At 40.0% G+C, this 27,783-nt stretch overlaps 2 protein-coding genes across 5 annotated transcripts in view; both read left to right on the forward strand.

Moving 5' to 3' along the window:
• On the forward strand, positions 1 to 25,173 carry LOC104145274 (sodium-dependent neutral amino acid transporter B(0)AT1). Of its 4 annotated transcripts, XM_068936279.1 has the most exons (13): positions 19 to 329; positions 8,972 to 9,112; positions 11,022 to 11,159; positions 12,190 to 12,371; positions 13,095 to 13,205; positions 14,037 to 14,149; positions 16,105 to 16,233; positions 17,643 to 17,799; positions 19,012 to 19,216; positions 19,465 to 19,624; positions 23,017 to 23,179; positions 24,461 to 24,704; positions 24,787 to 25,172. In XM_068936279.1, the coding sequence occupies exons 1-12, from the start codon at positions 128 to 130 to the stop codon at positions 24,668 to 24,670; spliced, it is 1,911 nt and encodes a 636-aa protein (XP_068792380.1). In that variant the 5' UTR covers positions 19 to 127; the 3' UTR covers positions 24,671 to 24,704; positions 24,787 to 25,172. The 4 variants fall into 4 exon arrangements, with proteins under 4 accessions (XP_009675033.1, XP_068792380.1, XP_068792381.1 ...); XM_009676738.2 differs by having other exon boundaries at positions 1 to 329; positions 24,461 to 25,173; XM_068936280.1 differs by lacking the exon at positions 24,461 to 24,704 and having other exon boundaries at positions 24,787 to 25,166.
• A 1,324-nt stretch (positions 25,174 to 26,497) lies between these two features.
• Positions 26,498 to 27,783, forward strand: part of LOC104145275 (sodium-dependent neutral amino acid transporter B(0)AT3) — a 28,478-nt gene continuing 27,192 nt past the window's right edge. Inside the window, 1 exon segment of the mRNA XM_009676739.2 lies at positions 26,498 to 27,243. Within this exon segment, the coding sequence (XP_009675034.2) occupies positions 27,081 to 27,243 (163 nt within the window). The 5' untranslated portion in view covers positions 26,498 to 27,080.

Genomic DNA, 27,783 nt, shown 5'->3' on the forward strand with positions numbered 1-27,783 from the left:
GCCAAAGGTTCACTATATATAGCTGAAGACAGCAATTAGATGGTCCCTTTTTGTGCAGATTTCTAACTAGCTGCCTGTTTCATAAACTCCTCACTAGGGCAGCTTTTCCAGACAAGAAATTTAAAATATGGTAAAGTTACAGTTGCCCAATCCTGGCCTGGAGGACAGAATACCTTCCCACGCAGAACTGGAGGTCCTTGAAAAAGAAGAGGCAGGTTCCAGACCGAAATGGGATAACAAGGCTCAGTATATGCTGACCTGCATAGGGTTTTGTGTGGGCTTAGGAAACGTATGGCGATTTCCATATCTCTGTCAGAGCCATGGAGGAGGTATGTCTTTAATATATCTTGATTAACTTGGCTATAATCTATCTTTGCTGTCTCTTTGGGGCTACAAGGAATGGAATTCTTTGTTTACAACTAGGCAGTTCCTGTGAAAATAATGATATCTCTAGAAGACTGTCTAACGGAGAAGGTTATTTCACAGGTTATGTACATCCATTGAGGTTATGTGAGTGCTATAAGAAAAGGGACTGTTTATTTCGGGACACAAAGTTGATCTAATCAGTCTTGCACTGTCACCTAAGTAGTATATTTTATCAAGTTACACTCAATGTTACTTTACAGGTACATCTCTACAGGTGTATATTTTAATATATCAATAAACTACTTGGGAGTATGATTCTGATCATGATCTCAAATGATCTTTTCATTGGATTTTTATTGGCTTTGGACTGATCTGTATGTCAGCTGTAGTGTCAGTGTGCATGTAATTTATGATAGCAGAATTAGCAGCCCCAAAATGGTTATTATTAAAAGTAGCTATTTTTTTTTAGCAGTTGCTGTTATTAAGTCCTTTAAAATCCACGTGTACAGTATTTACCATAAAATTCACTGTGACTCCTTAGGATTCAGTTTAGGATTCTTTGTTTTACAGTTTATTTTTAAAGCAAGTTTTTGGGCTAAACCCCTGTTTAAAAATTACATGACATCATAAATATCCCACTAGGTCTATTATCCTCCTCAAGCCAGTATTACTTGTTCAGGTTTGTCTCGTAGCTGACACTCCTTTAGGGAAGAAATATCTAACGCATTGGAGGGTGAGAGCTGAATATAGACCGAACTTGGATGCATTGACAGAGAAATTCATCTGTGCACGTTCCTCACAGCTGCAACCATAGCGAGTGTTTTCAGGCAGTCCAGCAGCGGGTCGCGTGCTGAGTCTTGTTGACAAGCCGGGACTGTTGCATGCAACCCATGCTTATTTAGCAGGACTTTGTCATGCCTCCAGCAGTTTTCTGACAATCTATTCTGCTCGCTATCTACTACTCATCTGCATTTCTTCCTAGGATATGCATAAACGGTGTTTGCTCCTTTGGGCTGCTGGATCTTGAAAAGGGTTTGTTCTTGAAAAGAGCCTTGGGTTTAGGAAGCAGTATTTTGAAGCACTTTTGTGTTAAATATACATAACGAGGTTTTAAAAAATTGCTGTTCCTCGTTGGAATGGGGAGTAAGGAGGGCTGTGTGGAGAGTTATTGGTACAAATGTAGGGGCACTCACTGCAGATTACTTAGCTCATCTGCAAAAAGTGATACTTTTAATATTAAGATTTGTATAACATGGACTGTTTGGCAGTGCAAAATGAAGGTCATTTGCAGCACTGCCAACTTTTGTGACAAAAAGTGAAAGTCAGCCAAAAAAATCCTAACTCCCTTTCCATGTGTGACAATTTCAATTTGAAAAAGTGGGTAGATAGATCCAAAATGGCTTCTCAGGTGGGATTTTCCCTCACCTTTTATTTATTCTTAGAAAGTGGAAGTGCCCTGTTTCCCAATACTGATTTATAGATGCTTTCTACTTTTCCATCTATCTTTCCTTTGCCTCTCATTCTAGAACTATAACATGCAGCTGAAAAGTAAGCATCCAACACGTGCAAAGAACTTTGTATGGATCATAGTTTTCCAGTTGATGTCCATGAAGATTTATGAATTGTTCTCTGTGTGTATTAGCACTGTGTTTTAATTTATCCTTCAACAGTGATGATTTTTCCCTTCCATTATCCTGTGGCTTGTCCTTGGTCAGGAACATTAAGAGCAGTTATCAAATCTCCCTGCTCCTTGCTTCCCTGGGACTCTCCCACTCAAATTTGAGGCAGAAGTCATAAGGCAGCATGCAGCAAGGAGGTGTTTTAGCTGACTCTGGGATCAGAGTTGCTGTACAGACATCTGTCCGTGTAGGCAGACTTGAAAATCAAAGGCTAGAAGAGCTTTCTCTATCAATTCTTCTGCAGAATACCTCAAATATGCTGTCACTTATATCAACAAATGATAGTGAGCAGCAATCCCTTTCCCATGGCTGCTTAGAAAGGATTCCTTATCCTCATCACACATGAGGATGGAGAGCTGTTGTGCAATTATTCCTCTCTCCTTGCTCTGTAGTGCTCCTCAGCCTCTTCCAGGAGATCTAAATCCACCTCCTGCCGCCGCTGCCCCCCTCTCACCGCTGCTCCTCACAATCTGGGTGCCTCGTGGCGACCTCTTCCCCACCTTCTCCCTGCCATCAGAGAAGAATGGCTCTTTGCTGTCTTTTGGAGGCATGGCTTTGAATTAGAACATATTAAACTATCCATATTGTAAAAACAGATCTTGAAGTTCTCATTTCTGAAGATATTTTGGTGTTGAGAGATTTTTTTGCCTAGTGAGATGTTCTGGTTTCTATGTCTCCAACTGCCATTCAGCTATGTTCACAGCATAGGAAACACCCGACAGACGTGGCACTCTGCATCATCTCTGAACGCACACACGCTCTTAAAGTCTGCCTTCAGCTGCTTCCAGCTGGAAATCAACATTTCCTAGGCATTTTAGACAAATTTTGCCCTAATCTTTGTCACTCAACATTGGCTTTAGAATGTGGATATCCCTTTCTACCCTGAAGGCATGCGAGTAAGCACATTCATTCGCCTCTGTACTTACGTAACCCTCAGGTGTGCCACAGGTGAATTTCTATAACAGGGTAGAGGAAAATGGCAACGTTATGCACCTTCTTCTGTGTTAACTGATGTAAAGCATACATGACAGCTGCTTCATCAGAGCCCTAAAGTGAACCTTGGATATGATTGTGGAAGGCTTCTGGCCACGCATTAAGCGAAAGATAAATAATTAAAACGTATAACCAGCCACACAATAAAATGGCACCCACGGTCTGCAGAGGATGAAAAAAATTCGTACATGATCACATAATTAAAGGCTGTCTTGTAAGGTATGCGGAGAATCAAGGTTGCTTAGACAACCTAAATGAAAATATTTTCCGAGTGGTTGGCTTTACAGTCTTAACTTCTTTCTTTTCAGTATATGAGTTACAGGAATTAAAGTTTGGGGCCATTTAGCACCTGTACAGTCTAGTAGCAAGGATGTAGATAGTATCTACTTCAGCAAGGACTTCTCCCAGATTAGGTGGTATGTCCATCTAGTATATGAGTCAGTGTTTGTGCCCTCAGGAAGCATAAATGGAGTACAGTGAAGAAAGGATTTACCCATTAGGCAGTTTGTCTTTGATGAGGATGATTGTTTATTCTCCAAGTTGACTATATTGAAGGTTGTTAAGAACTGTTTGAGTTGCATAGACAGCTCTTATTCTCAGATGTTTGGACTTAAATCCACAAATATTTGAGAACGTCCTTTTCCTACACAGCACGCTACGATGAAGTGTTTTAACACTGTGACACCCAAATGTACAAAAAGAAATCAGTGGTTACATAGTTTGTTTACTTTTTTTTGGTCATAGACCATAAATTTGTATTTTTTTTTAAAAAATAAACTGGTAAAAATAGTAAAAATGGTAAAAAATAGTAGGGTGAAGCGTATTTTATCCTTTTAAAAATAATCCATGGTTTAAAAGTTGTAGAGGACATCGTTACCACAGGCAAACTTGATTTCAATACACACACAGCATACAGGCAAGTGTATTTGCCTCAGTGCTTTCACTGCCATAACGAGATCAACATTTCCTTTCATTTGATAGCTATCTATCTCTGACAGTACATATGGCTTTCGTCTAATCTTTATTGAGCAACATGTCGTTTAATCAACTGTTAAACATTTTTATTTCATCTCTGGTGAGTATTATAAAAAAGAGGATGGAACTTGAATGTTTAAACCATGAGCACAAATAAAATGCCTTTAAGTATACAGTTAGCGTATATCTGCCATAAACGTTGCTACCGTGCCAGGGAGAACTTTTTCACCTCTGTGCGTGAGACACTGAACGAAGAGCTGATGATGACCTCAGCAGGCAGAACAGGGCAGCTTCCTCCCCGGAGCGGGCGCTCCCACTGCAGCTGAGCTCTAGGGCGATGGTAGTCTAGAAACCTCTTAGCCTGAGGTTTAGCTGTGTTCCCCGTATGAGAAAATATGTGAAAGCCATAATATTTTTTTCTATTTCACACTAGAAAATCTTAGATCGCACGTCTTATTTAAGCAAAAAAATGAGTAATAGCAACACGGATGTTCAACCCAAATATTAGGTGTTCTGAAATATGGTACTAAACCAGGATTAGAATCCGATATCTCAGGTGTGAAGGTTTCAAGCTGGAAAGAGATTACTTATAGTTTATTCACATTTATACAAGATTTATTATCAGATTGCTAGGCTGTTTGTCACGTTCATAAAAATATGACAGCTCAAAAAACTTTTTTTTTTTTTTTTGTTTCTCCCATGTAGCTGCTTTGCAAAGTCACTGTCCCTTTTTTTCTCAGTACAGGTTCTTTCAGAAAGGTTGAAGAATAGCTGAGAGAAGTGGAAAGTACGCCAGAGTTGTATTTCTGAGTCGGCTGTTACAGTTGAACCCCGGCTCAATGAAAAGAGGAAAAAGTGGTGTGCATAAGTGAGAATTGCCATTTTGTTGCTCTTGAAAATACGCTCGTATCAGTAGTCCTATGGCAATGTTACTAATTTTTCCACTTCGGACATAGCACACCTTACATTTTTTTAGTCATTGTTGCTACCATGGTATACATGGCGAGTCCTTCAAACTAGTAGTGTTTTAGTTGTATTAGTTCCCACAAGGATATAGATTGTGCACTGCGAGTATGTACATGCACCATGTATTTTATGTCTATGACGATGAAAGGGTTGGACAGAGCCCCACTTTCTCCATTTGTGCCAACCTCAGAACCCCAAATTTATTTTGTGGGAATTCCAAGGTAAGAGGGAAGCTGGGCAGGCTGTGAGTATGCAGCTACATCGCACATCTTTTTCATACGATAGATAACTCCTTGCAAGGCATCCTTTCCCCTTTTTATGGCTGCAGGAGAAAGGTCATGGAGTCCCTTTACCTGATTGCTCTATCAAAAGTTGAGTCACATTTAAAGTCCTCTTTTATGACACCTCTGTAGATATCTGGAGCACTCAGGAAGCCACGGAGGTTGACAGAGCTCTCATGGTGCATCCTGCTACCGCAGAAGACGGTTCCATTTGTAGAGTCTTGCAGCAATATTTGATACACTGTGCTGTCCACAGTGAGAGGTGGATTATGTAGAGACGTTGCTATTCCTGAACCTCCCCATCCTGGAGACTGAGGCATGATGTCTACCCAAACTGCTAGACTACCGTGAGTGGAGGTGCATTTTGCATTTAGATACACAGGAATGCCTCAACCACGGAAAAAAGGAGCCCAAAACAGAACACCAGTCAACTTGCTTTCTACTGAAAGTGAAGCGTTGTTACTGCCTTTGAATGCTTTCTAAAATAGATGCTTCTAATGCTTCATAGGAGATGTCCTGATCTTCCTATCTTCTGCTAGCAGAGATGACACCTACCAGAAGAGATTTTCTATGACAAGTACGATAAGGAACAAATGGCCATAGGTGGAAAGGATTATGAAGTTCATATGTTTCCTTAAGCAAAAAGAGCCTTGTCTGGGGGAGAATTTATAATCAAGCCCTTAGGAAATCTCAGTGTTCCCTGATGAGAAAAAAGCTAATGTCTCTCCATTAGCAGCGAAGATGGTTAACAAATGCACATTAGCAGAACGAGCTGTCAGTCCATCCGTTCTTAAGTTTCAAGGCACACCTGAAAACCACTGGAAGTTGAGTTTCAAAGAGTGAAAAGGACTTACCCTGAGTGCAAATGAGTAGTAATTGGCTTAGGTAGCTGTACAGATTCATCTTATGGACTTATTACCATCATATTACTACCAGAGAGAAGTGAAACTGCTGTACAACAGAGACCTCTCCAACAGCCGAAATGGGAGATGAAAAGAGAAGATGCAGATGGAAGGGGCATACAGATTCTGTGGGGTCAGGTTTCAGACTCTAAGGAGGTGTCTTGCGCTTCTGGCTTGAAACAGAGAAAATGCTCTGGAACTAAAATTGTCTTAGTTATGCCAGTATAATCACATTTGCTTTGTCCGTATCTCATCTTACCATCATGAGAGCTCCCGGAAGAAGTGTGACAAGAAAGAAAGTGTATGCCAGCCTCACGTGAGATAGGAGCATGATGCATTTCTGACTGCTTGCAGCTCCGTATAATGATGAGTAACTTAATCTCTGTGAAAGGCCAGAGGCTTTCTGTGAGGAAATTGTCCCATTGACTCTCCCACGTAGGACAGAAGCCATCAGGATGTCAACAGTGAGAGGACACTCATCTCTGCCTACACTGCAGAAATCCTGTTACCTATGAACGCAAGAATAAAAAGGCTGGGAGAAATGTTGCTTGCACAGAAGTAGGATGGCGTATCAGTAGAGTACTAACTTGCTGAAGCCATATCTGCATATACTGCAGGTAAAATCAGATGAAGAGTGGCCCCTAAGTGCATACCAGCACATGTTCCAGCACATGTTCCAGCACAGCTAAGCAGGCCCTTACAGGCAAAATGGGACAAACCTTTAGAAACAGCAGAACCTGCCTGAAATGTCTGGTCATCCTTGGAATGACTGAGTCTGACATGGCTTCCATGGATCCCAGAACCTATACTAGAGTTAGGTGAGAATTTTGCATTGTCACCAAGTCTTTCAGGGCACAGGCAGCTGAAGAGTAAGTCACCGTTTCTGGGGTAGTTGCCTTTCAGCAGCCAGACAACAAGATATGGAGAGAGGACTGCCCAATTACAGCCGACATTTGCAGCCCCTGCTGTTAGTATTTTTGTAGAAGGCCTTGGAGTGTTGGGAAGACAGAAGGGAAGAACCTTCTTTTGGAAGTGATTGTAAATACTCTATGATTGAAATATATCCTATATGTTTCACATGTTTGTGATGTGAAAATGTGTGTTCAGAAAGGCAAGAGTCAGGAATCAAGTTCTCTGCTGTAGCATTGATACTATTTATAATGACACCTCAGCTATTATCATAGTGCTAAATTTGAACTTGCAATTAGAGGCATTCAGTTTCCTCAAATCTAGGGTGAGCCACTATCCTCCATTCTTCTCTGTCATCACAAAATAGCCACTACGAAACCACTTGCCTCCGAGGTGGGAGGGAACCAGTCTGAGGTTCCTAGATCTAACAAGTAACTGCTGCCCACTAATGCAAGGCTCTTGTTCTTTCAAGGACTATATATTCTCTAGAAAAGCGCAGAGAAGCTGAGATGTGGGAAGTGAGGAAGAAAATAAATGGGATACTGTGCTCCCTGGTGACCATATCCAATACCCTTGTTGGATGTAATCCATCTCCCAGGGTGATAGGCTGACACAGAGGAAGGAGAGAAAGAGTTGGCGGAGGTGGAAGTCTTAGCAATCTTCTCTACAAATAACAATTAATGCTGCGTGCTTCAGTTTTTCACTAATAAAAAGCATGTCCTGACTTAGAATTTTTCTTCTGGCTCCTTTTTGAATCCTCTTCAGTTTCTCAGTCTCCTTTTTTTAGAGTGCTAGCCAATTTTTAATCCATGGAAGATGAGCTACACTAATTTTCAAAAGTGTTAAATTTTTAGTAAGAAATTTTTGTGGAGCTAAATGTGATGGTCTGCAGAAGTCTGAGGCTGTCATGTCAACACAACTACCTTTGGCAACTGGCCTCAAAAAAAAAAAAAAAAGCTTTCTGGCGCATCAGAGATTAGTCATTCAACTTGAGAAGTGGCATGTGCATTTTCAAAGTGCTCAGGACTTCGAATGGTATTTTAGATGTTCAAAGGTCAGTACAGATCTTGATTAGCACATCTTCAAAATGTCAGTGAGAGACAGATGAGGAACTGTCAGTATTTGAATTCCATTACAGTGGAAAGCAAAATAGCACGGTTGGCTGATTTCATTATAATAGTCACCACCTGAAACAATGATATATGTTTTATCAGACTTCAATGAAGCACACAGAAAATGAAGAATCTGCAATGATGATTCTTTCTAAAACTGTAATGTGTATGACATCATGAAGCTAACCCATGGAGCTGACAAGCATGCAGTTCAGTTCTTCCAGGCAGCATTCAATTACCTTGAATTCAAAACTATAGCTTCCATTCTTCAAATTTGCTCTATCACTTTATTTTTTTTTTCATTGCGTACATGAGGAAGAAGTCAGCACATATCCAAAGCTGAATAGCTCCCATTGTGTTTTGCATGTTTTATGTACTTTCATTATTTACTGTATGTGAACAGGCAGTAAAAGACTTTTTGTAATTACAGCTAACCATAATTCTAATATGTCTCAACTTTCAAGCATTTGACTCTGCACCTTGGTATCCCAGTGTGGTATTATATGTTATGTCTCAAGTCTGAGGTATACTTGCTACTAGTCTGAGGTATATTTTGCTACTTGGGAAGAGTTAGAATTCTTACCTGGAGTCAGAGATGCAATATAGTTTGCCCCTTGGGCAATCTGTGTATTTTTAAGATCCGTCAAAAGCCTTGTTCAGAAAATAAAACAAAATTTCCACAAGTATGCTCACAACTTATTTGCGATTTGAAAAGTCCACATAACTGAAGTTCGCGCTTTATTGCAGTATTTCACTGACAAGGAATATGTTTTTCTTATCCATTTCAGGAGCCTTCATGATCCCATTCCTGATTTTGCTAGTTCTGGAGGGTATCCCATTGCTTCATCTTGAGTTTGCCATTGGTCAAAGGCTGAGAAAAGGCAGTGTGGGAGTCTGGAGTTTGACCCATCCTACTCTGAAAGGCATTGGTAAGTCTGAAGATGATATAAAAAAACCCAAACCAGAAAGCACGAGTCTGAATTGATAATGTTAAGAGTAAAGCTTCAGTATTTTATCCTGGTGCACCATGAAAGATTCCAGGTTCTATCACTTTTGCCTTCTCACTAGCTGTCCTTTTATAGCTCAGACTTATCATGATAAGAAACTATGGCAGTTTTGTGTCTGGGTCCCTAGGTACTGTTGGGACCCCTAAAACATTTCTCTAATTGGAAAGCAATTCAGGCTTCACAGATATCATCGGTATTTTCAGCACTGACTGTCTTTACCATTAGGATGAACAGTTAAGTGTTCAGTACTTGTTCAGTAGCTGTTCTGTGGATAAATACCAGAGTTGAATCTTTCTCTATGTTGGTCTACTGGACTTCAGTTTTGTGGAGTATTGCTTTCTTACCTCTGAGAGAGGTACCTGGTTAAAAGTCATAGAGAAAGAATATTTTGTGGAAAATGCTTGTTAACATCTGTGTAAGACTTAGGGGTTCTCAATTATTCAGCCTGACAATGTAGTGAAAGCAGCATCATGCACATAGCATTAAAATCCCTGCAGATGCCACACATTTGAAAGGGAAAAAAATGTAGTCAGCTAGGACTGCTTGCTGATGGCATCAACTGCATCTATAAATCACTTACAAAGGATATTCTTCCAAAGCTTCTGCACCTAAGAGCCTTCAGGAGCTAATCATTAGCATCTCCTGTCCACCACAGAAGTCACCAGAGGTTGACTACTGTGGAGCAAGTGGAGAAGGAGAAGTATCTGCCTGCATCCTATAGCTCTTCTCAGACCCTGCCTCCTGGCCACTGCCCCTCCCATTGCACGCAGAATAGCCAAGCGCCTCTGCTAACCTCTGCAGTGACCTTATGGAAAGGGAAGACAAGCTCGGTCTCATTTAGGCAAAATCCCAAGTCAGCTGAGCTCTACATGTCGCCAAAACTCCCCATAAGCAGTGAGCAAGACTGTGAACAGGATGTGTAGCATCCATCTGCACCCGTAACGTTGGCTCCTGCACCCACTGTCAGCTTCAGTCTCAGAGTGGTTTTAGGCTGTCTGCCTATGTGGAACTGACTAGTCTGATCTCTATGTAATGAATTTATAGGGATAAAGCCTACACCCAAAAGAAACTCAGTGATTTTTCTGACCGGCTTGCAAATAGCAAAGAAGCTGAGTGGGCCACTTCTGTGTTATGATCACATGAGAGAGCTGGGAATTGCAGCTCAGCCCTCTGTTCTGAACCTTAACGCCTGATGATAGAGCCATTCTCTAAGTTAGGCTGAAAACATTCAAGAAAACGATGAGGAGATATTTTTCCAGTCACGTCACCTTCCGGGACCATCAGCCCAGGGCAGCGTGCAGCAGGACACAGCCTGAAACAGATATAGGGCAGAGAGGAGAAGAAGGGCAAAGGCATAAACCATGGAAGTAGGTCAGTGAGGATGGCAGGGAAAGGCTGGGGACCGACAGCACGGGGCTCGTGCCGTGATGCACACTCCCACCCAGAACTGGGGCTTCAGCACCGGTCCCGTGGGTAGTGACTGCGCCCCACTGCAGGCACTGAAAGAGGGAGTGTTAAATCCGGCCTTGCAGTTCCTTCCTTTGAAGCTTCAGCTTTCTTTTTTTAACATATTTTGGAGAGGGAGAGACATAAAAGCATGTTACTTTGTATTGGCAGTACAAGGACAGCATATATTTTCATAGCCTTAAAATCAAATTCCTCATTCTCAAATTTCTCCTCAGTATTCATATATCGGGTTGGACTCAGCTGGGCTGATGTGAGTTTTTATAATTTCTTCTGGTTTTTTTTCTTCATATAGTTTAATATGTCTTGAAGTGTATGGAAACTGACATCACATCACTTAATGTCACTGAATTTCATTTTTTTTTAGGCATAGCAGCAATGCTTGTATCCTTCCTTGTGGGTTTATACTATAACACTATTATTGCCTGGGTACTGTGGTATTTCTTCAACTCCTTCCAAGAGCCCCTGCCTTGGAGCAGCTGTCCTCTCAATGCCAACAGAACAGGTATACGTTAAAAAACACTGCATTTGGTTGCAAAGCACGTTTTTTATTGCTAGCAATTAGCCTAACAAGAACTCTTTCTGTAAAACAGCAGTAAAGCATGTCAGAACCATTGTGCTGTTGTACTACTCGAGTTTTATTGATTTTAATATCAATACTTAATACTGTCTTTGAGACAAATTTGGAGATTCCGATGAAACTTTGGAGTTGAAGCTATAAGAACAATTTGGACAGATGAATTTCTTCACATACAGAATATTCTCAAAGTGCGAGTTTCAGAGTACACACTAACATTTTCCAGATTTAGATAATATGTTTCTTCACAACTTACACGTCGGGCTGAGTGAGGCATTGTTGAAAAGCACGTCCATGGTTCCTACGAGAGCTATCAATGTTAGCGCTAAAGAGTCACATTTCCTCACGCACATAGTGTGAAATGGCAAAATAAATCCATCAACGATTTTATTTAGATCAGTTTAAAATGGTGCCGAGAGTTTCAAAGCTAGCTGGGACTTGAAAGGGTGTCTCAAGATTGCGCTTTGAGCGCTCCAGTCCATCTGAATAGACAAAAATGGAAAATATTTATATAAAATATGAAAGGAAATGTAAAGTTTTTGTCTATATCAAAGAGAGATGCTTCTACTTAAAACAAAAAAATCCTTTTATTTTGATCCATGCTCAGAAATCCTCTCCACCCTTCCCTTTGCACAAGATGCTTCCATCTTCACATTTTTGTAGGAAAAAGAAAAATGAAACAGATGGAAAAGAGTTTTGGATTAGCTTCAAAGATATTATCTGCATGGTTGAACTGATAAAAATAAAAATGAAATCTGCATGGAAATCCCTGTTAAACAAATCTCTTTAAACTCTCGCATTTTTCCATGAAGCAGCCTCTAGGAATCTGAAATTTGCCAACAGCAAATTCATTGGGGTTACAGAGCATAATCCGGAACACTACTGTTAATTATTTAACATGTTTTTTTTTTCCCAGTAAATAAAAGATATACAGCATTACGGTAATTTTGTGTTACAGATTACATAGAAGAGTGTGCCAGGAGCTCTCCTGTAGATTATTTCTGGTACCGAGAAACGTTAAATATCTCTGCATCTATTAACGATTCAGGCACTATACAGTGGTGGCTTTTGCTGTGTTTGACATGCGCGTGGGGTATACTGTATGTGTGCACAATCAGAGGCATTGAAACCACAGGAAAGGTAATTTGTTTTATACGAGAGAGAGATAACATTCATTATGCTGTTGTGATTCCTTGTTTATACAGACCTAATCATACTATAGAAACCGCCTGTTTCTCGAGTAAAAGCATGGCTCGCTGAATGGACAGGAATTTGATTTGATCTGATTTGATTTACGTGCGCATTTGTGTGAGCAGTTCAGATTCCTCATCCTTACAGAGCCTAGTAGGTTCTTCTTTAGGTACCACCACCTCACCCCTAATGGTAATCTTTAATGCAGGATCAAGGTGCTCAGTCTTTTTGCTATAGCCACTTTCTCCAGAACAGACATGCACAGATTTATTTGGATTTTTGTGCTAATCCCTAATATTGTCTCTCTTACCCACGTTCTGCTGTCTGGAGATGCCAGTGAGATCCGGCACTTGCATCAGCAGCATCAGGGTGATCTCAGGATGTACATTATTTCTTATGTTGCTAGTGACACTGACTGAATGATGAGTTGCATTTCACCAGTGACAATTTGTCTTAAATGGAGCACTAAGCGTAAAAATGTATTTTATCAAAATGTACTGCATGTAGTTTTTCAACGTGGTTTTCCACAGTATGTTAACTGTGACTTATTCGAAACTTGCCATTATTGTTTATCGGTTAATTCATTCTTTCCTCTCCTTGTTTCCTTCTGTGCTATTTTTCTTGAAGTGTTCCATTTTACTTCAGTGTTTTATTTACCTGTTCCTTGTGCAGGCTGTATACATAACATCAACTCTTCCTTACCTTGTGCTTACCATTTTTCTAATCCGTGGCCTGACCCTGAAAGGATCTGTCAATGGAATTGTGTATCTCTTCACTCCTAATGTAAGTCACTCGTTACTTTATCCCTTAATGAAACTACTATATACTTCTGTCTGCAGCTGACAATTCAGTGGAAATGAATCCCTTCCAGCAATACTTTTAAAACTATCCTTGAGATGTCTTTAAAATCTTGATTCTAATGGGCAAGTCCTTCTTTGCATCATATGCAAAAAACACATGCATGCACATGTGCATCCACACACACACACACACACACATTCACACTCTCTCTCTCCCTCTCTCTCTCCCCCATCAAAATTTGTTATGAGAAACGGGTCCTGTATGGAGCTGTTACCAAGGCGCTTGCATTCTTCTTCTAGAACGTCCCATATTCTAGTAAAGGACGAGTCTGACTTTCAAGCACAAGTGGTATAGTTGGGAAAACACCCCATTTAATCAGTGTAGCTACATGGACAAAAGCCTACTAAAATGGTTTAATTGTAGAAAAATTTCTTAGCAAAATTGAAAGGAGTTTCCTTTTCCATGAGAAGACCTATGAATGCTTCCTAATAATGCCAAATAACAAACATATTTTCTGGAAATAGGCTTTGTAAGTGCTGGCACTATGTGTAAGTGCTGGAACTATGGAAAGTCATGTTTTAACCAATTTTCAAAATACTAGTTTTCTACACTGCATAACATTATCATACGGGTACATTTTCTTTCTGAAAGAAATTAAGTTTGACAGGAATACTGACCTATTTGTTAACAGCCTTGAAAAGTGGTGAATTCTGCAAGGTAAATGGCCTTGTTTTAACCACTGTGTTAAATTCCTCATATTCAATCTAAATAGTGATGTTATATACGCTTAAAGCCATATCTCTGCTGCCTCAGGTTACCGAGCTGGCTAATCCAGTGACGTGGCTGGATGCGGGTGCTCAAGTGTTTTACTCTTTCTCCCTGGCCTTTGGAGGCCTCATCTCTTTCTCCAGTTACAACTCTGTTCAGTAAGTAGCCAGGCAAAAGCCAAATTTCCATATGAATGTTTCAGTTTCAGCTCAGGTCCGACCACACTTTGTTGGCATTTCAGTCACAGATGTAATTTTCTGCTACCGCTCTTGGTTTTAGGTGTTTTTCCAAAGTTCATCTGGAACTTTGGGTGCCTGTGAGTCTCAGTGCATGACGACATGCCATACTTTAGGCCTAAGTCAGTGTTCCCACAACCGTGAGGAGCAGGGATGAGAATTTTCAGCATCTTTCCCTAAGATACACAAAAAAAGGAGCAGTCTATTCCTGCCTTTCCAGCACATAAGGACTATGACCCTAGGACACCGTCCTTCAATTCCAACAAGTTTATTATTTAATGAGGAAGCTGACAGGACCTCGTGAAATTTCCATGAAGGAGATATAAGAAAAAAACGTGTAGATTCCATAATGTTACTCTGCGGTGTTGGAGCACTTGCAGTCCTAAAAAAAAAATTTTACTGAAGTTACACCAATACTGAGAGCACCAGCTTCAAATGATCCGTTGGCAGTTGGAACCAGCTGTGAGGTAGGAGTGACTCTGCTTTCACATGGTTTGGGATGGCAACAATCTCACTAAATACTGTGAGGTTTCAAAGCCATCAGGGATTCATCTATTCATAACAAAGAGAAATTTGAGCCTTTTACTATCTGTGAAAGGAAGTAATATTTTTATAGAGACTGTCTGTGAGCATCTTCTTATGTTACCGTGAAAAAACACCCACAGTTCAGTGAAGAATTTCAATTTATTGCCCTCCCCCCAGGGCAGACCTTTCTGGAACACCACAAATCAGGAAAAGCCATGGTGTCAGAGGTCTTTGCTGGACATGCTTTCCTTTCTCCGTTTCTTAAAGCTGATCAGAAAGTTAGTTATGACAACATCAGATTCATCCTCAATAGTCTGCTCGTACCCTAGAAAAATGTGATATCTAGAGCTTCACAGACTTCTCATAAAACCATATACTAATTTAATATTGATTCTTAATCATCTTCTCTGTCAGATGAAGGTCTCTTTCTGGATCTGAAAATTTTCCATCTTAGCACAGATACTTTGAGAAGAAGTCTCTACAGAAGAAAAGTCCCCCCCGAACAGTTTAGATTTCACGATGGAATAGATTACCCATTCAGTCTTATCAGAATAAAATTCCCATAGTATTTTCCCAACTTCAGGATATTTTGAAATATTTTTTGTCCAACAATCAAATAGAACTGTTCCAAAGCACTCTTGGCTACTACATCTTCACTGTAGCAGAGTCTTGTTTCTTCTTATGTTGTGCAAGTATAGGTTTGAAACATTTTTTAAGAGATTGCCTTCCAGTCCCTGCTGTTTTGATCACATATTTCTCCCAAACCGATGCAATCTTCTATATGCTCACTGTCCTTTCCCACCAGGAAGACAGCCTTCTTCCGGCTCAATAATATTACACAGACAAGGGAAGTTCTTACAGGAAAATAAGACTGAAACTCGAGGCAGGCCCCCTCCAGCAACGTAGCTCTATCACACAGCCCATCCTGATCCAAGAGTAGCAAGATGAGCATGGAATTAATTAAATTCAATGCACTGGGTGGGAAATGTTCACTAGTCAATAGAGACTGAGGACAGCAGGGTATGGCAATTATCATTCTCTAGTATGGAAACATTGTTTTTGCCCTTCCTGTTTTACCTTCCATGAACCAGGCTAGGAAAGAAGAGAGGAAATAATTCCTATGAGTAGGATCATTTAAGGAAAAAAAAAAGGATAGCTATTAAATTTTTAAGGCACAAGTATTAATTCACTAAGTCTGTCTTTATCAGCTGTACTTGTACACTCATAGAGAACATCATAGAAATGTACCTATGCATCTGCAGACTACCCTTTTGTTAATCTTGATGGCCAACTTTTAACATTTATTCTGAGAGTATGTTTGAAATTCATTGTTTCTTCTCTCTGAATTGCAGCAATAACTGTGAGAAAGATGCTCTGATTATCTCAGTGATCAATGGTTTCACATCCATTTATGCAGCAACCGTCATATACTCCATCATTGGATTCAGGGCCACAGAAAAATATGACAACTGTTTCAACAAGTAAGCTATTGAAGAAACAGAATATAGTGATGTTTGTTTGGCCAGGGCAGTTCTGTCAGCTTGGTAATAATGGCTCAGTCAGTCATTCATGAACAATTACAGGTCCTGATCCATATAGTGCCAGACCACCCATTACTTCGAAAAATCAAAATCACATTCAAGATGAATGGCTTTGATCATGTGAATTTCTGCAGTGTAACTATATTGTTCTAGATACACCAGGGATAGACTGATTTGGTGGTATCAACCTATAGGGAACGATTATTGTTTGAACAACTTATTTTCTACATAGATGATACATTATTTCCTGATGCCACCAAAAAGTAACAAGGGGGAAGGAGGATATTCCATTTCTGAATGTTTTTTCTTGAAACTGCTCTTTCAAATACAACTGCAGTTAATGTAACAATGTCTATTTACATAAAGGTAGATTCAGTTCTTGATCTATTAACTCAGTAAAATATGCTATAATATTTACAGAGGTACCATGCTTTGCAGAAATGTGTGTACTTACTTGGGTAGGGCAAAAGTTTCAGATCTGAGGCAAATTGGATTTTCCGTCACATATTAAAAAAAAAAAAAAGATAGCAGGCTGCTACTGCTGCTGCTACCCCTACTAGGGCTGATCTGAAACCCTCAAAGGCCTCTTGCCGGTCTTGACTACGCTATGTTGTCCTGCCTTGGAGATCTCTCACACTAGAGTGCCGCCCATTTTAACAAAGTTCCCTGTGAACCAGAAGCAGCGCTTGACAAAACCAAGCGGTTCTGAAAATCCCGCAGCATTGGCCACTTCTGGATTACAGCATAGATGCTAATTCCCTCACTGATGCTCTACCAACCACTGGAACATGCTCTAGAAATATTGCAACAAATTGCAGAATTAACAAAAATCACTGCCTGAAGCTGAGATAGGGCTTGAATGTGGCATGCCCTGCTCCCTGAATGTGGCATGCCCTGCTCCCTGCGTCAGCCCTGCGTTGAGGCTGCCTCCTGCAGAGCTTCAGTGCTTAGGTGTCTACCTTAATAGTGCAATTCAGACTCTCGCCTAATCTGGGCTGCCAGACCTGTCTACTTCCTCTGTATTCAGCTCTAGAAGTCCATGATGCGTAACTGCAGACACCTTGCCCGTTCCCAGAAACGTCCCAGTCTGAACTGCAGGGTGCACTGGCTGTGGTCTGTGCACTGAGAGACAGCTTCAGACTCAGCTTGGAAGAAGAAAGAAAGAGCTGTACATACGCAAAACTGCCGGGCTTCCTCACTTCCAAGTCTGAGCTGGAGCAGCAGAAACATTGCTTCCTTTGTATCTTCTTCATAAAAGACACTGTGCTCTTAATGACTGATGATGAAAACGAATACTGTGGTTGCTTACAAGTAAATAATTTCAAATTACTTCTATTTCATTTTTACAGAAATATTCTGACATTGATGAATGCATTTGATTTGCCCGAGGGTAATGTAACCCAAGAGAACTTTGAACAAATGCAGAAGCTGTGTAACATGACTGATCCAACGACCTTTGCAAGTCTTACGTTTGAATCCTGTAATCTCGAAAGTTTCTTGACTGATGTAAGTTTAACACATATCCACACAATTATTGTGGTAGGAATCCATAGCAATATTTACATGTTTAAGTTGCTTCATATTCTTCCTTAAGAAGGGTTTTTGTGATATTCATTATTTGCTGTTTGTTTGGAATGCCCTTGGATTAAAGGATTACTTTGTTTATCCCATGGGAAACCACTTAGCTTTTGAAGACAGAAACATAAATTTCCCTGAAAAGTATTGGCAGCCTCTCACACTATTAACTAAGCACGCAAGTGTTCTAGGCTGGCCTCATGTAGCTGGCAAAACAGCAGCAGGTACTCCTCTGGAAACAGCTGGGTGCAGCTGTGGTGGCAGAGAGAAAAAGACACAAAAACTAAGGAAGAAACTCCCAGAGTGAGGAAGCAATTGGAGCAAGCCCTCTCCCAGTCAGCATCCACGCGTCACCAAAAGAATGAACCTTGACAATGAAGAATTTGTGATAAAAATGTGTGTGTGGTTTTTTTTTTTTTTTGGTTAAAAATGTGGGAAATTACGTATGAAAAGATGTGCTTATAAAACTTAGAGAATGTGCAGCCTTAGCTCTGACCCTTTAGATAGATGCACAGGGATAGAGGCTGCTCTACGTAACCATACACAATGTCTTACGTACAACTTGTTATTTTTAGTGCATCTGTTGGGGGAACAAATATACAAATTGGGAGACTTACCGCTGTGTTGACGTTCATCAATCAGAAATCTTGAAACTCTGATTTTACATACTAAATGGTATTTTCATATCATTTCTCTTGCATACAACATGCATGTATATGAAACTGCTTTACTGAAATCATAACTCTAACTGTCTTTTTTTAAGTGTGATGCTTAAGTGCTCCCCCAGCAGCAATAAACCCTTTTTGGGGTTTATATTGCTCTCTGGCAAACAGCTTATCCTTAGGACCCTTTTCCACCAGAGTCTTATTTAGTTTATGGATGGCCGAACTATAACGTTAGGATAAGAAGGTAATCAAGCATCAAATGGTTCCATGTAGCTTTTTATTTTTTTTTGTCCCATTAAATTGAATTCATACGATATTTACAGTGAATATGTTGCTGCATTAGGAGGTCTTTGTGGAACCAAAAAGCCTAATTACCGCTGCAGAGTGTAGTGTACGCCAACGGCAATTTATGTATATGTAAGTTTGAATGCTGTATGTTAGTGAGCCTAATTTTTGGAATTTATGAAATCTTCCATAGGGAGTTGAAGGAACTGGCTTAGCCTTTATTGTCTTCACTGAAGCTATCACCAAAATGCCTGTCTCACCTTTGTGGTCCATCCTCTTCTTCATCATGCTCTTCTGCTTGGGTTTGTCATCTATGTTTGGAAATATGGAAGGGGTGCTCGTACCTTTACAAGATCTTAACCTTATACCCCCAAAATGGCCTAAGGAGCTTGTTACAGGTAGGTGCTTCATGCGAAACAAGTGATTCTCCTGGACAAGGAATAGCTTATATGCTAAAAATGCAGTATTAATCACATAGAATTACGGGTGAATTTGTCCTAAAGTTTTGGATAAAGGAACAAAAAAGGTAAAATATTGAAAAGACTTATTGAGAGAAACTTTCTTACTAGTTTCGTGCTTTATATGCATGAAATGACATATTTATCTTTGCTGTGCATTTGCTACTTTTTTTTTTTTTTTTAAACAGGTCTGATTTGTGTGGGGTCTTACTTGTTAGCTGTTATTTTTGTGCTGGCGTCTGGAAATTACTGGTTGACTCTGTTTGACAATTTTGCTGGCTCTATTCCCTTGCTGATAATCGCATTTTGTGAGATGTTTTCAGTCGTCTACATTTATGGAATAGGCAGGTATGAAATACGTTAAGCATCACTAGAAACTAATGTATAAATTGATTAGCCCTGTAGCTGCAATCTTGTTTCATCTCCATGCACATCATTTCTGTCATATGAATCACTGGATTTATGCAACTGTAATTTAGGCTTACTTTCATGATCGAGGCTTCTAAAATTGTTCTTAACAAAACGAAAAGAAGCTTTGTTAAGAGTTTGGGGGGAGTTATTTTGTACATGAAAGCCGTCCACCTTTCTACTAATACATTATAGTAGATAATGCTCTATAACAATAAGCCAAAACAAACACATCTCCGAGGGACTGCAAGAGAACGTTAAATATTAGCAAGTGCCCTTGAATAGAATAATATGAATGTAAATATTTTATTTTTAAAGTATGTATCATAACATACACTTTTGCAGTAGTATAGATAAATGCCACTATAGCTCATTTACATTTTAAACACGGCAGAATTTACAATAAAATCTCTTCAGAATAGTTGCATAAAGTATTTAATTAGCAGAAGCAAAGTGCAAGCACATTGGCACTGAGCTGAAAGCTTAAAACACAGGTATATTCCAGGAATATTTAAAATGAATGCTCAACGATACTGGGCGAAGCAGGGAACAGCTCCAGGCCGACTGCAAACACTGTTTTAGAGCAGGATGCAAATCCAAGGCAGATACATTCTGTCTTACATGATAGATTCAGGACTTTATCAATTCCAACTGTGAGTAATTATCCTATTAACTTCCTAGAGACATGTAATAAATCAATTCCCTCCATCTTTCTGTTCATAATTAATCTTTAAGAAATACGAGGGAATGCTGGGAACTTTAATCACCCTGAAGTTTTGCTTGAGTTTGTGTTAGCCCTCTAGCTGTGCTGCTCCTGGTGATAGGGTGAGTGCCCCTGTGGCAGGTATTGTCATACTTAAGAGTTTTATATTACGTGAGGAGGTATGAATCAACTTAGGCAAATCAGATGGCACAGCATAGGAAGGCCCCTAGTGAAAGAAGGCTTGTTTTTCGGTGTTGAGAATGGAAGAGTCCACGGCGATCACTTTTCTTTCCTTTTAAAATGTCAGACCACTTTACAAAGGCAAACTAAAACTATTCCCAGAATACAAACATGAGTCGAGGCTGCAGAGGGGTAGGGATTGATTTAGAAAAGGACTTCAAGACCTAACTTTAACGTTCCTGGCCAGTGCTTGGGTACAGGTCCCTGTAGCTGGCACCTAGGTTTCTTGCAGAGAGCTTAGAGACAGTGGGGCCCTTGGGAAGGCAGTGCAAGACAGGAACCATCGCAAGCCAGCAGGCTCAGTGAAAAAAAGCTGCTGAACACCAGCCAGGAGGGAAGAGTGAGGACTGGAGATGCTTTCAGCCTTCTTTCAGCATACGGCTTACTCACAGCTGCTTAAAGGTGGTGATATCTGCGCCAGATGAGATTCTGTGACCTTTTTATCAAAAACTGAGGAAAGGGTCACCGATAAAAAGATGCCTTTCCCTGCTTGAAAATCTGCATGTTATCCATGGCACTTTCCCACACGCTCTGCAGTAGGGACTGGGACATGGGACTCCTCTTTCCTCCTGCCTCAGCTCCTGCTCACTGTCCCAGGTTCTCTCCTGCCTCCAGAGTCTTGAGCCTTTCTTCGGATATGGCCCAGCCTCGGCAGGAGCCGTAGAGGATGCTCTGTCTGCCTCTTCCAGTACCGACAGATAGGGCAGAGCATGCTCCAAGGAGGGACAGAGTGAATTTACTCAGGGACAGGAAAGAAATGAATCTGAACGTCCTGCAGCACAGTGTTGTGTGGCCAGTGTTCACCACCACAACCTCACCGCATCCCCTTGACTGCTGGGTGGATTTTATGTGGAAATGCAATGCCGCATGCCTTCTCAGAGCCTGCTTCTGGCTGGCAATTTAGAAAGTTCTAACCTAAAAGATCTAATTCTGGATTGCTAATTAGATCCAAAATGAAGTTTATGTAGTTAGTTAGTTAGTTGTGTCAAAACTGATGTGTTTTTGTGCATGCCCGCAGGATAACGTTAGGTGCCTGGGGAACTGTAAGGGAAAAAAGGGGAGAGCCACATCTAGAGGTAAAGCAGGCAAGGGTTTTCAGGTGCTTAGCTTTGGATTTAGACTAATCCTCTCAAAATCCAACTTTATGCATGCAAATCAATCCTGAATTCAGTCTGGAATGGCCACAGTTTTGCTACTTCAAAATCTGGAACCTAAGCTAAGACACTTTTGGCTGGGTTTTCAGAAATAAAACACCCTCAGCTCCTGCTGAACGCAAATTCAGAATGCTAAAACTCAGGCCACAGTTACCTCTAACTGGCTCCAACATTTTATGCTTATTTTCTGTTCAGATCACCTCCCAACACCTGAAAGCAACTGCAACAATTAACGTAGTAAATAAAGTATCACATAGTAAACTATTTCGCTTCATGCATAGCCCATTCTCAAAATTATATTTTTTTCACCTTTAAAATGACACCTAGACCTTAGGAATTAAGGATAAAAAGATTAAACAAATGCATACGGTAGTTGAGGCTCAGCTGAATTCTGCATGTTATTTATAGGTGTAGGACCAACTGAATAGCCCCCCCAGACTTACTGCCATGCTGGAAAGCCAGAAGAGAGGGCAGACAAAAAAAAACCCAAACTAATTCTTATTTAAGTAGCGTGTGCACACAGCGCTGTATCATATCTAGAGGTCATAAACTGGATCTGAAAGGAGTAGATCCATGTTAGGTCAGCACCGATGCAGACAATATTACTTTCAATGCAGGGACAGGTTCTGCCTGTGGAGTAATTTTGTCCCATTTTCCACTGTGTGATCTAAACATAACCAGAATAATACATTCTTAAGTGTCCTTACTGAGCATGCATGAAGTTAAATATTACTTTGGTACTCAACCTGAGAAAACCGGTAGAAAGCTAAATTAAGCAAACACTATGCTCAGAATCTAATTTTTAAAATTACTTCAATTTTACTCCTTTTTAATAATGTTTCATTCCTTCTAACTGATGCAGTTCCGAGATGCTTACAAAAAAAAAATCTGAAACAATACTATAGCATGTTAGAGACAAACTAACTCCTGTGCATTGACTCCTTCTTGCCAAAAATATTTTACATACCCTTTGCATAATTCTTGGAAGAAAGTACATTTCTAAAGACATTTTAAACATTCTTTTGGAAATTATGAACTGGAAATTTATAATATAGTTACAGTGATGTCTGTCTTAATTCAAAGTAATTAGGTCTAACTCCTGATGTTATTCCCAATCCTCAGTTCACACTGACGTTAACAAAGTTAGGTTTAGTTTAGACTTCCCTATGTACGAGCAGATGCTCTTGGATCCTGCACAGCTTTTATTGTCCTGAAATTTCTGCTTTTATTTCTAGGTTTAACAAGGATATTGAGTTCATGATTGGACACAAGCCCAATATTTTCTGGCAGACTACCTGGAGAGTTATCAGTCCTCTCATTATGTTAGTTATCTTCTTGTTTTATTTTGTGGTGAAAGTCAACGAGGAACTGCTCTACGGCACTTGGGATCCTAATTATGTAAGCACATAAAGCCAAAGTACTTATTTAGAATTATTTTATGTATTCTTCCTTAATGTAATAGACTAAATTACATTCATCTCCCACCTGTAACAGTTTTCAGAGGAAAAACTTATTAGAATACATAAAATTCTAATTAAAAAACACCACTTAGAAAAACTAGTCCTAAATTCAACTATAATGCCTAGAACTGAGAATCTTCTTTTTCTGAAGAGGACAAAACTGAAACATCAGAATTATTCCAGTTGTTGGGCAGGACTGAAAGAGGACCACTTATACAGATGTCAGTCCATAGCAGGGATTACAGAAGAGCTCAAAACGTCACAACTTTTCTGTGATGATAAAGGACCAAATGGGCCAAATCACTTCGATATTGTACTTATTTCTGTATGCATTTAGACTCACTGAACTGCAGTAGTGCTGGCTACTCATCAAACCAACAAAAGAAGTTAATAGTACCCTATCCAGCTTTCTTGTTTCCTCTTCCACATGTATTTGTATTATTTAAGTTATAATGACAGCAGTAAGTTAGTTACCTACTTTTGCTTTCTCCTCCTTCCAGAATAATAAGCCATATGTGGTACAGAGAAAGGTATATTAGAAAAAAATGTGGGTGCCATCATTTTCTCCACGACCCTACTTCTTCTCTGCCAGTCTAGCTCTGCTTTTTCATCCTCTGACCTGTTGGCATCCTTAAAGCAAAAAGCAGTCATACAGCACACTCAGTTTGTAACCACTGATTTTTATTTTCATAAGACAGTTAGAGAGGGAGATGCAAAGGGAGAGGAAAGAAGATGGGCAAATGGGACCACTTTCTTCTCCTCCTCTCCTCCCTCAGCATCCCCACCACCTTCTTCCTATCGGTCTCAGTACTCTGTTTCAGCATTCCCGCACCCTTTGATTTCAGCCCTTCCGCCCAAAGGCCGTTCTACCACCAAGCACGGATGGCCTATGCCCTGTCCCTCCCTACGCTCCTTTTGCCCAGGAAGTGTGCCAAGAACAGTCCCACCAGGCTCTGTTTCCCATTTCTGCTTCTTTCACACCATCTTTCCTCTCTCCGTTGCTTTTAAGAACAAACACATCCAAAAGAGCTGAGACTGCACACCCTTGAGAAGCAATGACTTTAGCTAGAAACTGCTGTAGAATTGGCAAGTTATTGCGCAGTTGTGGCTAGCTGCTGCTATGATTCCGTTTTTTATTCTGCTGAAGTACTGAACGTGTGCATGTTCCCAAGTATTTGCTTATCATGACTTCCTCCAACTTGGTTGTTTATTCCTGCAGGAAGACTTCCCCAAATCACAGAAGGTTGGATATCCCAATTGGGTGTACGTGATTATTGTAATCCTGGCTGGAGTGCCTAGTTTGGTCATCCCTGTCTTTGCCATCTACAAAGCCATTAGAAATTACTGTCAGAAAAAAAATGATCGCATGGGCCTTGTGACCTCCACGTCTGAGATTTCTGTAAATGGGAACTTAAAGAATTCAGCATAAAGCCCTTTAAAAAATGTGGAAGAATGCCTCGTTGGTGAGGAAAGGAAAAAGATTTTTTTTAAAGAATCAAGAGTAAATTTTGTTGTCATAAAAGGATAATGATGTGTTGTTTCCAGGTAAACATTTATGGAAAACACATATTTAACTAACAATGCAATGCGCTGTGAAGAGATAATAGCTTGGATCCTGGAAGCAAAACAGCCACATTTGCAACTGGATGGAGCTCTACACCAAATCGTTTATCCTACTTCTGGTTTCGAAGCCAGCTTGTTTAAACATGCTGGGAGTTCTCTACTGGGGGATGCACGGCACTGGACATACATAAGAGACTCTCCCATGTCCAACCATTCTGGTTGGGTGACTAATATGAAGGGTAGTTTTATACTGCCTTCTCTTGCACATTAAATTGTTTTTAACTTTATGTGCCACTTTGTTGCACAAAGCCACAAATATTGTCTCATACATAAGTTTAAAATATTTAATAAAAGCATTTCTAAGTATGAAAATAACACTTTGATTCATTTATAAATCTGGATATTTGATTAATTGCCTCTTACTTCCAAATTGCCAGCAGATAGCTCTGCTCTTGCTGATGACGTAAGAGTTAGCAAGGCAGCAGCAGTTCAGCAATGGTAGTGAGAGTGGTGGTGGCGAGTACCCTGGCAGCAGTGATGGTGTGTAAGTGCTGTCAGCCACTTTGTGTGTGCCGACTTGTGCGTACCCTGAGAGATACCCTGATAAGGCACCAGGAAGCCAAGTTGCTCCACCTAGGACCTGCATGTTTGCAGAGCTGCAGGCAGATGGACTGCCCTTACTGGGGAGATTTATGTGGCCTAAACATGAAGTTGACTCCTGGCTGGATGACCTGCAACCTGAACATCTTTATAGGCTTAGCTACAGAGCAAGGCTTTATTTCTCTCTAAGTATTTTGCAAGAAAAATCCATCTTCAGTTAGATATTACTCCCATTTCAAGAAGGGGAATCCAGGCAAAGAGGGTTGATTTAATGAAGCAAGCAAGCTGACTGGCTAATCTATTTATTGTGGACTGAGATGGTTTGGAGTGCAAAGTAGCAAAACACTGGTATAACTGAAAGACAACAAAAATTGGTTCTAACACACTTGCATTAGAAGGAAAGCACTCAGCTGTTACATTCCTCAGTAACTATTTAATGAACAATAAAAATAGTCACTTGGGATTCACTGACAGGCAGGAAGTGATTAACCTCTAACAGTTATGGTGAAAGTGGATCAGATCCTAATGTCTGAATCTATATGGTCTTGTCAAGATCAGATCTTAGCTTGGTGTCATAACTGAGATCAGTTTGAATTTTCATAGTGAAAGTTAAAATTTTTTATCTGTTTTCTAAGATGAAGATTAGATAACTGAATAGCTTCTTTGATAATTGACCAAACCAGAATTTCTGTCACAAATTCATAAAAATGAAATACCGAAAAAGCGCCTCTCAAAATATCAAATGCTATATGGATAAAAACAGTCCTCAAACTGTGTGCTGCACCTTTCAAATATTTTGAATTAGTTATATCCAAGGCTGTGAATTTTCGGGAAATGGAGAAGCGTGATGAAAGATAGCTCCTTTGTGTTTAGTGTGGCGCACATGGTCTGGAGAGCTCGATGCAGGAGAAGCCATGTGGTTACTCAGGCTCAAGTCATTCATGTCATGGCTGCCCATGTGGCCCTTGTGTCCAAATGGCAGCCCTCAGGACTGACAAAGAGCAACTGCAAATGTATCTATAAAAATACACCTTTATCGGGCTCTTACTGAGGCTTTAATATAACCAATGACCACTATGCAGCAATACAAGGGGTAGAAGACGGTTTAATCCAGTAAGAGATACATCTGACTAATTTTTCTTGCATTTTTTTACTTTATGCACATACAGAAGATGTCTTCAATCATTTAACTCTATTAACAAAGTAACAAAGGAAATGGGAACATTTTAGTCACAGATTTTTCTTTTTTTTTTTTTATAAGTATTTTACAATTTTAACCAGTCTGCTGTAAAGGGTTATTATTATTATTATTATTATTATCCATATCATACATCTTTTAAAGTATCTGAGAACATAAAGAAAACAGAAAATAAAAATCAGTTTGATCCTGAGTTACTGATTAACAACATATTCCCAAGTTCTCTAACTATAGAAGGAATTGCAAAAAGTCAGGAGTGGTAACTTTGTCCATATAATAATAATTCCTGGTTTTGTCTTTAAACTGCAGCTTTTAAAATAACACATGCCTTTGCATAACATAAAAAGCAAGCTCCACCTCTTTTTCCAGAATCCTTTCGTCACCTTGCATAAAACCTGTACGAGAGACAGGTTGTGAATCATATATATCTCCCCATTTATAAAGAAAGAGGCTAGAGAGCCAAGGATATTTCATAAGAATGTCGAAAGATTTTTCAGTCGATGTGCAACCTGAAAGCCTTAAAGAGGATGGCAGACCAAAGTGGGACAATAAGTTCCAGTACATTTTAAGCTGCATCGGATTTGCTGTCGGTTTGGGGAACGTGTGGCGATTTCCATACTTGTGTCAGATACATGGAGGCGGTAAGATGGAAATGGGACTTTGCCAAAATATTAGATTACAATTCTAATATAACTATACTAATTTATGATGGGCATGGAAGTTGCGCGCTTAGATCACGTTATTTTTTGACTTTTGAATTCTCACAAATGTCTTGCAAACCCTTTTTCTCCAGATAGATTAGCTTTTCCTATATGAATATATTTCCTTTTCTTTAGGAAATAAGACCAAATGGATGATAACTTTCAGCAAAACCAGTGTTAAAGTTCTTATAGCACTGTTGCAGTTTTGATGGGAGGGGGGAATTGAACTTTCAGCTTATTAGCTTAAGGAAAAGGAAGAAGTCCTGGGAAGGACTCAGTGAGGCAGTTCCCCAAATAAATGAAAGCTGAATTGCCTTTTAGGAGAGTGGAAAGGTCATTTCCTCTGATGCTTTCAGAAGTTACTCCGTAATCTAGAACTGCCACTGAACAAAACTAAACCATACCTTACTATGACTGTGAAGATAGCTTAAAAGCCTAGCTGATATCATATAAACATGAAAATGCAAGGGGATGCTGACA

Source organism: Struthio camelus, chromosome 2 (genome assembly GCF_040807025.1).
Source record: "Struthio camelus isolate bStrCam1 chromosome 2, bStrCam1.hap1, whole genome shotgun sequence".
Lineage (NCBI taxonomy): Eukaryota > Metazoa > Chordata > Aves > Struthioniformes > Struthionidae > Struthio > Struthio camelus.

What these genes read in the sequence shown, in the direction of transcription:
- LOC104145274 (XM_009676738.2), top strand. Translation starts at nt 128, where the DNA reads ATGGTAAAGTTACAGTTGCCCAATCCTGGCCTGGAGGACAGAATACCT. An exon ending in TATGACAACTGTTTCAACAA is followed by an intron (nt 16,234 to 17,642) that starts GTAAGCTATTGA and finishes TCATTTTTACAG; the next exon opens with AAATATTCTGACATTGATGA. An exon ending in TACATTTATGGAATAGGCAG is followed by an intron (nt 19,625 to 23,016) that starts GTATGAAATACG and finishes TTTTATTTCTAG; the next exon opens with GTTTAACAAGGATATTGAGT.